The sequence below is a fragment of the Impatiens glandulifera genome, chromosome 1 (genome assembly GCF_907164915.1).
Source record: "Impatiens glandulifera chromosome 1, dImpGla2.1, whole genome shotgun sequence".
In the NCBI taxonomy this organism is placed as follows: Eukaryota; Viridiplantae; Streptophyta; class Magnoliopsida; order Ericales; family Balsaminaceae; genus Impatiens; species Impatiens glandulifera.
Window position 1 is genome coordinate 148,868,112 of NC_061862.1, and position 10,717 is coordinate 148,878,828.

The following is a 10,717-nucleotide window of genomic DNA, read 5'->3' on the forward strand; positions in this document are numbered from 1 at the left end:
ACACCAGAGAAGCTTCTCAATTCTCATGACACATAACAAAACCCTAGGTCTCTCTGCCCCACCCCCACACTAGAAGGTTTTTCGAAATCAGACAAAAATTCTTTCACGGTCTTCCACATGATCATTTTTCACACTCAAACCATTTTCAAAAAATTATCATATTAGGAACTCCTAATCCAAATGGTATACTTAGGATGCCCCGTTTTCGGATAGTGAAATACCCATTCCAAACCTGATTTATAGGTACCCGATCCCCAACACGTACCCATTACCCAACTAAAATATAAATTTATAATTTTAATACTAATATCCCGCCCGGGTACCCTTGAGTACAAGAATGAAGTTAGGTTATTTGGGATTAATAGCTCATAGGTTATAGTAAAATTTATATTGTATAACAAAATAACAAAGCAGAATATATCATCTTCCGTGGAGTGTGGACCACAAATGAGGTTGACCTCCTACCTACATACCTATCCTCCTCCTCCTCTAATTAGGCCAATAAATCCATTAATGGGCTTACTTCTCAATAAAGATACCCTCGAGCCACATAATTCCCACATAAACAAATCCAGATTAACCAAATAACAGCAAGCTTAAAAACTAATTAACAACATTACAAAGTTCAATGGAGACACAAAAAGATTAATTAATAAGATAATAATTAATGATGGTCCCTTCTACCTTTCATATTTCACCATCCCATAGCTCCTCAAGTGTCTTGTATTCACTTAGTGTTTCATGAACAAATGAAGCTCCTTTTAGTAGCCTAGCCTGAAATATTCAAAAGTTTGCTTGCACCTTTCAATACTTAGTTCCAATAGTTGTTGTTCTTTTCGTTCATGATTTGAATAATGAGTAGATTGTCGAGTTATTTGGAATTAATATCAAATGACCCATTTCAAACTAAGGCTAAAAAGTGATGACTGATAAAAAAACTTGCCTGCTCAATTTCAGAGAACTTTGTAAACAGTTCATCAGGAATTGACCAATCAAAAACTTCAAAGTTTTCTCTGATTCTTCCTTCATTTGTGCTCTTAGGAAGGACACTTTGGCCCATTTGGATACCCCATCGAAGAGCAACTTGGGCAGGAGTCTTCCCCAGTTCCTTTGCTACCAAGTTCAGAATAGGATGCTTCAGGATATCACTCTTAAGCGATGATGGAGAGCCTAAAGGTGAATATCCCTGAAAACAAAAACAAAAAAACAGTAGATATCTTTCATCAAGTAGTTAGCAGAAAATGAAAACACAATTATATCATCATTCTTACGGATAGGTGAACTCCTTTTGATTTACAGAACTCGCGCAGTTTGTTCTGCTGCCACGAAGGATGGCATTCAACCTGGTTCACAGCAGGGGGAATACGTGCGATTTCCAATAAATCTCCAAGCTTCTTAGTGGAGAAATTGCTCACTCCAATTGCACGAGCTTTTCCTGAATCAAACAAAGCTTCCAATGCTCTCCACGTGCTCGGTATATCAGTTGGGATCAAGTTCTCACAACTAAGCGTACTTGATTCTTTCTTTAACCGGACTGGCCAGTGAATCTTAAAAGAATATTCAAGATTTGTTAAATAGAGAAGATAAAAAACTCTAGATGAGAAAATAACACATACAAGGTATAGATCGACATAATCAAGCTGCAAGTCAGATAATGTTCTGTTTAACGCCTTCGGCACATCTTCTGGTGCGTGATCTTTACACCTGCAGATTTTATTTTATTTTCATGTTAGATCCAGATAAACATCCAGGGCATTAGATTAAATATAAGATATATCTCGAGTTTGTGGATCAAAGGTTGATTCCAACCAGAGTTTCGAAGTAATGAACAACTCTTCGCGTTTCACCACCCCTTCTTCGAACAAATTCTTCAAAGCCACACCGATCTACAAGATTTTCAAATAAGCATCAGAAAAAACATGTTAAGTATGTCATGCAAACTAAGTAACTAACTAAACTAACACATTAAAATTCCAATGAGGTTGAGAGCATAAATATACTTCTATTTTCATTTTTCTAATCAACTTATTACTTGTGAATGATCAAAATACCACATTCCATGTATATTATTATGTTATTTTACTCAAAATTTCGCTTTGAACAGTACCAGACTCTTGAATCCTTTTTCATATTTCACCATTGCTTCTATTATGTTACAAGAACTTTTTTTAGTCCCTTTTATTCCAAATTTCACAAATGAATGCAACAAATCCTGCACTTATATAGATTTTAAAAGAAAATATTGCTCTTGGTTATCAGAACCATCCACTCCTTGATATTATTCTATTCCGTATTTGACTTCTAACACTAGTTATGCCGAGATTGATGTTTCAAACACTAGCACCAAGATTGATTTTTCTAACACGAAGCAGCTCCATAGATTAGTTTGAAGACTCGGGCTAGGACCACAGTCCCCACTCCTCTTATGTAGTGGGCCATGAAGTTACAAATGATATTTTGAACCTGGAGATGATATGTAGACCCTTTAACCATGAGGGCATTATCACAATATGCATCTGAAGTAGTATGTCTTGATGTTCCTAAAGTCCAATGTGAAGCAGAACTTGAGAAATGAAAGGCACAAATAATTGTTATCGTATAAGTTATAACCATATAAAATTCGAATTAGAGGTGATCACATTGATTTGTGGTGATCACAAGTGTTCGTGATCTTTTTTATATGAGTTGAGTGATAACTATGATAACTTATGACAATGTTTGACCTAACTTAACTTTATTGTTTACTGTTTTTGATAGATTGGACCAAATCTTTGGGATCATTATCAATCAAAATTGCTTTATCATTTCAATAAAAAGAAAAGAATGCCACCTTATTTGTGTGACCAAGACAACAACCCTTGTAATGTGCAAATGCATTCCCCATTTATTGACCAAAAGGAACTCAAGACTTGTTAGTTTGCATGCTTAGAAAGTTTATTCTAATGCAAGAGGTCGATAGTTCAAATCATACCATTATAAAAATAATCTTCAAACAAGAAAAAGGGAGGAAGCTAACATGATTATAACTTAGTCCAGTTGAAAAAGTTGAGAACTATACCTCCTTCTCGTTGCCATAAATTTGAGCACAATCAATATGGCGATACCCAATCTGCACAAGTAACCATAGTTTTCCAATAGTCATGCACAGCTGACATCAAATAGCCCAACAGAACAAAGAAAACCAATGCAGAATTCCAACCCATTATGCTTTTAAAATGCTCCAGATTATTTATGTCACATCGGTTACTTGAGGAAAATTGAGACCGATTTGCATCATACTTATGATGCGAGATCATGATATTGGTTCTAGATCATATGATGGTGTCTCTATCAAAATCTTATACTGTTCTGAATTCTGATATATTATCATCTATGGAATTAGAACTTGAAGCAACTGCTTCGAATACAGATCTAGATTATACAGAGAATGCGAGCATATATATATATAGGCTAAATATCGCTTTGAGAACTTCACCATTCGACAATGATAACATAACAATAGCATCTAATCTATAGCAATTTTACAACCTTGCAAATATAAGCCAAGTATATATAATCGATGCAAATATAAGTAAGTATCTCTAGTCATCGCTATGAACATCTCAACAGAATCACTTCGGAGGATAAGCTATATACAATGCAGATTGCAGATGAATGAATCAAGTAAATAATCGAAGAATGTATTGAAATCGATTGACACACACTTGTTGTCGCATACATACATACATACATAAAAAGGAAATGAAATTAAAGATAAGAAGATATAGAACACACACACCTTGACAGCGGCAGCAATGGCTTGACCAACGAGACCAGGATCAGCCTGCCATGTGCCTAAACCTAGGGACGGAATCTTAGCTCCAGTATTAAGCACAAATGATTCGAATCCATTCGCCATTTCAGAACCGGTTTGCAGGCGAGTACTGAAGTGAGCAATTCTGGCCTGCAGGCGATAGAATCTTACACAACAACAAGAAAATATATAAGAAGTATGAACACGGATGACGGATCATTTTATGTCAAATTAATCTTTCTAATTAAGTAACTTGTAAAATGGTATAAAATTGTAAAATCAAAATAATTTGTAAATTTGTAAAATTTCAAATAATAAATTAAGAATTTTAAGAAAATATAACTATTTTAAAAGTTTACCTAGTTATATATATATATTAAAACCATAAAATCGTAAAATTTTAGAACTCAATTTAGATTTTAACTATTTTAGCTTGGATCGAGGAAAAAATATGACAATCTTTAAATAATTGGATTATTTTTGTATTTTCAGTGATTATTATCTTTTGGTGGACGGATGTATTTTTTGTGATTATATCTTATTCATCTTAACATTCATAACCCAAAGAATATATATATATATATATATAATGATGCTTAATTTTTAAAGTGTCCGGATTGCCGAGTCGAGAGTTGTGGTTAATTTGGATATATGTGAGAGTAAATGGATACTTGGGTCGGATTGTGGGTTGACCCGCCCATGAACTTAAAACGGTTAAAAATAAAATTAAAAATGTTATAAGTATGGTTCGATCTTGCAACTTAACAAAAACAAGTACAACCTTTTAACCAACTAAGCTAATAACACTTTATATTTTTAATTCAACCCAAAATTTGATAAACGCGTGACATTTTAACAATATAAGTTCAACTTTTTAACTAACTAATATATATATATAATGATGCTTAATTTTTAAAGTGTCCGGATTACCGGGTCGAGAGTTGTAGTTAATTTGGATATATGTGAGAGTAAATTGATACTTGGGTCGGATTATGGGTTGACCCTCCCCATAAAATTTTTACTGTAATATTTTTTTCACGGTTTTTTATATTATTACTCGTGCAAATGCACGGGATACATGCTAGTTATAATAATGATTCATTTTTGTAAACAGTCAAATATAAATAGAAAATGAAATTTGTTTAAGCACAGCGAAATAAAGAATGAAATTAACAAAACAAAAATAAAATACAAAAAAAATAAAAGGGAGAAAATAAAAAGAACGACAATAGATCACGTAAAACAAAATAATTAACGTGCACGAAAATCTTCAAAAAGAGCGATAATCTTTCCAGCCGACTCCACAGGCTTTCCAGAACGAATTTCAAATAGTGTCATAATAATGACATTATGAATTATACGTATCGATCGTGTACAATTATTGAACAACGCTGATTCCTTTCTAGTCAAATAGTCCACCAAAAGATAATAGAGATAGTAACCCAATGAATCAGACCTACCATATTTGTTATCTCGATCCAAACCTCCTAGCAAGTACTAAGAGACTTAGACATCATCCACTAAATTACAGTAATGCCCCAAAGAATACTCCAAATACTCTTCACCCCGCGACAATATAGAAGAATGTGAGACATTGTTTCAACCTCCCTAAGGCACATTTGACTAGTCATAATATAACTTTTTTCATACATATGTTGTCCGTCAAAGTCCCACCATTAATAACACTTCAACCAAAGAACGAGATCTTAGAATGAATCTTGGACTCCCACAACTCCTCCCAATAGTAATCGTACGGGGATAACTCATCATACAAGCTATAACAATGCCCCACATGAAACTAATTCATGTCTTGCCACCGCATAATATCACGTATGATCGGTTTTACCTCCTTACACCCCCACCTTGATCAAAACCCTAGAATTATAAGATATCTCCATGATGTTCAACCTCCTTCTATATCTGATGCGACTAATAAAACCTCTAGTCAAATGATCAAACATTTTCTTACAATGGTATTCATGAAAATGGCAATGGATGTGAGCTCAGGAAACTCCAGCAAGATTTTTAACACTACACCGAACATCATCCCAAAAACTCATCGATGTGAGTTTAAGCATTGATTGTCAGCAAATTGAAAGTTGTTAGTCTTTATTGTCTTTTATGCAATTATGGTTTATTTAATTATTAATGGGCTTGGACTTGTATGTATAAGTAATTTAGAGTTTTCAGGCTAATTTACTCATTTATAAGAGTTGTTTGTAAATGTTGATATACAACACTTAAGACTCTTAAATTTTTTCCTCATCAATAAATATTATTGTCCTTCCTAGTTTTTCCAACGTTTCCTTTCTTTATAATTGTTCTTAGAAATTCGATAATCAGAACCAACATTTGGTATCAAAGCCTACCTAAAGAACATGTCGTAAAAATCAACTAGAGATGCGGTGACAATGAAGATCGAAGAGAATGGAACATGGCGCTCTCATATCCATTACTCACAAAGAGTAACTACTCAGTATTAGCATTGAAGATGCGGGTATAAACTTATAAGCACAAGGAGTGTGGGAAGCCATGATGCTCGACGAGGTTGGCGAACGAAAGGATATAATGTCTCTCGCCACCATCTATCAAGCATTCCCTGAGGACGTCATTCTCATGGTGGTCGAGAAGGATTCTGTCAAGCTAGCGTGGGAGACGCTAAAGACGATGCATGTTGGAGTGTGACAAAAGTGCAAACCTTGAAGACAAACTTCGAGGCGATTCGCATGAAGAACGGAGAATCAATGGATGATTTTTCCATGAAATTGACATCCATCGTGATAGGTATCCGCTCATTGGGAGAGAAAGTGGAGGAGATCTCCGTTGTCAAGAAGTTCCTTAGAGCCGTACCACAAAAATAAATGCAAATCGTTACCGCGATCGAACAATTAGGTGACCTCAAGAATATGATCGTCGATGAGATCGTCGGTCGTGTCAAAGTCCATGAGGAGAGACTTCACGGCTAGCCGACTACGAAGACCAAGAGAAGGGGCAAATATTGCTCATGCATGATGAATGGATGTCACAAATTAAGAAAAATGGAGAAGTCAGTTTTCTTCTAGATCGTTAAGTCGCAGCGACAACAGTGGGATAATTGAGGTCGTGGAAAAGGATAAGGACGAGGGAGAGGTAATGGAGAAAGCTCACATCGACAAGAAAACACCAAGCCCTACAAAGACAAGAGCACAATAAAGTGTTACGCTTGTCAAAAGTATGTGCACTACGCGTCTGAGTGCCATAATAAAAGGTCGACGATGAGGCAAACCTCACTAGCTTCTATGACGAGGAACAAACATTAATGTTTATCGAGGTAGTGATGAACGCTTTACCCGAAGACGAGGAGACAAACCTTAAAGAGTTCGTGTATAAACCGTCCAAGGAAGAACTATGTGGTGTTGCTAAATGAAGAGAAAGTCACGACAAACCTCCTCGCAAGTGGCGATGAGTATAATCACATTAATGTGTGGTACCTTGACAATGGAGCAATCAACCATAAGACGGGCCATCGAGAGAAGCTCAATAAGCTCGACGAGAAGATCACCAGAAATGTGAAGTTTGAATACGAAAGCAAGGCGCACAAGTTTCCTAATCCAGCTTGCAGGAAAATCCGTGTGAGTAGAGATGCCGTGTTCGAGGAGGAGAAGAAGTGGGAGTTGTGCAACGATGGCTTGACCGACTAGATCAAGATCAGCCTGCCATGTGCCTAAACCTAGGGACGAAATCTTAGCTCTAGTATTAAGCATAAATGATTCGATTCCATTCGCTATTTCAGAAGCGTTTTGAAGAGAAATCGACAACGGAGAGTGAACTGATGAATTTTGGCATGCAAACGATAAAATCTTATGCAACAAGAAAAAAAATATATAAAAGAAATATCGATCTTTTGCTACCGATTTCGGTGTTCTCTTATTTTGTTTCGGAACAATTATAATACAATATTATTATTTTATTATTAAATAATTTCATTAATGTTAAATCAAGCCGGATAAGCGCAACACAAAGAAAAGAATGAAACATTTTACATCACTAACATCATGAAGTTATTCCACTCCCTCCTTACTGTAAAATATATTAATGATTTTATAATCTATATAATTATATGTTAAATATAATTATATATAAAAACGTATTTATAATTTTATTTGTGTTGTATTTAAATAAATTTGTATTAATTAAGATATAACTTATATAATTATATATATATATGTATATATATATAAATATAAATATAAGAACATAATTATAAATTAATTTGTGAGATATTTAAATTAATTATTAATTATTTTATTTGTGATATAACATATTAATAATTTTATAATCTATATAATTAAATTTATTTGTGATATATTTAAATTAATTTGTATAAATTATTTTATAATTTATATAATTAAATATATATATATAACAACATATTTTGAAATTTATTTTTAAGATATTTAAATGGATGTGTTTTAATTATTTTATAATTTATATAATTATATATTAAATATATGTAAACGTTAATGTAAATTCACTAACATATTAATGTAAAAACTTTTGTATGTTAATGTAAAACTATTTATGCTTTCATGTAAATTTTACTAGAGAATAAAAAAGATGAAACAAACGCTACATAGTGAAGTTTGTTTCACTAGATATTTACTATTGGGAGTGATGAAGGACATGTTCGATACAAGAACATGACCGATATCTTGAGTGACACTTAATTTTGAAAAGTTAATGTTAGCACATACGAAAGAGCCATCTTACTACAGTGAAGTGGTTGGAAAATCACAATGGGAAGAAGCAATGGCTAAAGACATTGAAGCCATCAAGAAGAATGAGACATGGTCTCTCGTCCTATTGTCGGTTGGATACAAGGTAATTGGAATCAAATGGGTATTTAAGCTCAAGAAAAAATTAGATAGTGAGGTGATCTAGCACAAAGCTAGCTTAGTTGCAAAGGGATATGTGCAACGACAGGGCATTGAATTCGAAGAAACCTTCGCTCTAGTTGCTCGAATGGACACAATTCGAGTGATTCTTGCCTTTGCGGCTAATTGTGGTTGAAAAATATATCATCTCGGTGTAAATTTAGTTTTTCTTAATGGAGAACTCGAAGAGAAAGTGTACGTGACTCAACTAGAGGGATTCAAAGTCACAAGGAAGGAAAATATGGTGCTTAAATTAAAAAGGCATTATATGGCCTAAGGCAAGCTCCTTGGGAGTGGAATCTAAAGTTGGACAAAATCTTGAAGCAAATGGGCTTTGTAAAGTGTACATAGGAGAAAGTGGCACAAAAGGCCACACTAATACCCAAATTATTGTTGGTATTTAAGTGGATGATCTCATTTTAATAGGTGAAGATCCGAAGGGTGTTAAATTTTTTAAGAAGTAGATGACGGGGGAGTTCGAGATGAGTGATCTTGGATTGTTTTCGTACTACCTTGGAATTGAGGTAGCTCAGTTCAAAGGAGGTATCTCGATCAAGAAAATAACATATGCAAAAAGGTTATGAACTAGTTTGGAATGCTTGACTGTCTTTCAACAAAGATACCAATGGAGCATAGGGCTCAACTCCATAAGGATTCCGATGGACAATCGATTGATGCAACGAAATATGTAAGAGTCATTTATTATCTACGCCATCTCCTTCGTACAAGGCCATATTTTTCTTATGTTGTTGGTATTTCTAATAGATTCATGGAGAGGTCAACTAAGATACATCAAAGGCAGTTAAGCATGTGCTTTGATACCTTCGAGACACTATACACTTAGGTCTAGTGTTTCGAAAAGGAGACGGTGCGAGGAAATAGTGGGCTACTCTGATAGTGATCTTGCAGTTGACCTAGATGACCGGAAAAGTACGAAGGGAATGACATTTTACATTAATGATAGTCTTGTTTCGTGGAACTATCAGAAATAGAAGACAGTGACATTGTCCACATGTGAAGTAGAGTTCATACCTATAGCAACGGCAGCGTGTCAAGAACTTTGGTTGAAATCATTGTTGTTCGAACTAAGTGGTTCAAAACTTAAGGTAGTGAAGCTCTACATCGATAACAAGTCTGCAATTGCACTCATAAAAAACCCAATTTTTTATAGTGTAGCAAACACATCGACACGAAGTATCATTTCATTCGAGAGTGTGTTGAAGGAAGTCAAATCAAATTAGAGTTTGTTTGAATGGATGAACAGAAGGTCGACATACTCACGAAGGCCTTGCCATCATCAAGACTAGTGATGATGCGATACATACTCGGTGTCCGTGATCTCGAACCACGCCAAGACTAAGGGGGAGAATGTTGCACTACTCCTAGCCGCTACAAAGAAATAAAAGGTCTGTAATAATCTGTAAAATGGAAGGTCTGCAATAGTGTGAGAAATGAAAGGTCTACATTAATGAAGGAAGTGGAATGTTTGCAATAAGTTTGATTAAATTAGTAGATTAAGAGTTTTTCCTTATTCGTATAAATAGAAAAAGTAGAGAGAGCATTAAGATTGTATTTTCTTGAAGATCTTATATAAAATTTCTCCAAGTTCTTGTGAGTTTTTTTGTATCTGGGCCAACACTTCCCGTAGACGTGGATATGGGAATGTTAATCTGAACAATTTCCTCAACATCTTTGATGTAATACGAAGAGATTTTATTGAAAACCACATCACTCGACACAGTGATTTTGTGGGTTGATGGATACATACACCTCTACCCCTTTCTTCTTTCGTCACAGCCGACGAACACGCATTTGACTACCTTTGCGTCCAATTTTTTCATTCTCGAATCTGGAATATGGACATAACGAATAGATCTAAAAACTCGAAAAATACTAACACTTGGTTTAAAACCACAAAATATCCCAAATGGAGATTTGAACTTATTTGGACTAAACAGAACTCGATTGATGACATGGGTAACACAACTCAAGCCTTCCTCCCATAATTGCT

General features: G+C 34.7%; 1 protein-coding gene across 1 annotated transcript; it reads right to left on the bottom strand.

Annotated features, from left to right (window-relative positions):
• Window positions 1-506: 506 nt before the first annotated feature.
• Window positions 507-3,961, bottom strand: LOC124920098 (NADPH-dependent aldo-keto reductase, chloroplastic-like). Its single transcript, XM_047460504.1, has 7 exons — window positions 3,779-3,961; window positions 3,059-3,109; window positions 1,810-1,886; window positions 1,617-1,704; window positions 1,272-1,547; window positions 944-1,186; window positions 507-774 (listed from the first exon to the last, which is right to left on the bottom strand). The coding sequence occupies exons 1-7, from the start codon at window positions 3,896-3,898 to the stop codon at window positions 688-690; spliced, it is 942 nt and encodes a 313-aa protein (XP_047316460.1). The 5' UTR covers window positions 3,899-3,961; the 3' UTR covers window positions 507-687.
• Between the last annotated feature and the right edge of the window lie 6,756 nt (window positions 3,962-10,717).

Coding starts and splice junctions, on each gene's coding strand:
- LOC124920098 (XM_047460504.1), bottom strand. CDS start 3,898: ATGGCGAATGGATTCGAATCATTTGTGCTTAATACTGGAGCTAAGATT. Junction 1,548..1,616: donor ATTATGTCGATCTATACCTT/GTATGTGTTATT, acceptor TATTCTTTTAAG/ATTCACTGGCCAGTCCGGTT. Junction 1,187..1,271: donor CAAAAGGAGTTCACCTATCC/GTAAGAATGATG, acceptor TTTTGTTTTCAG/GGATATTCACCTTTAGGCTC.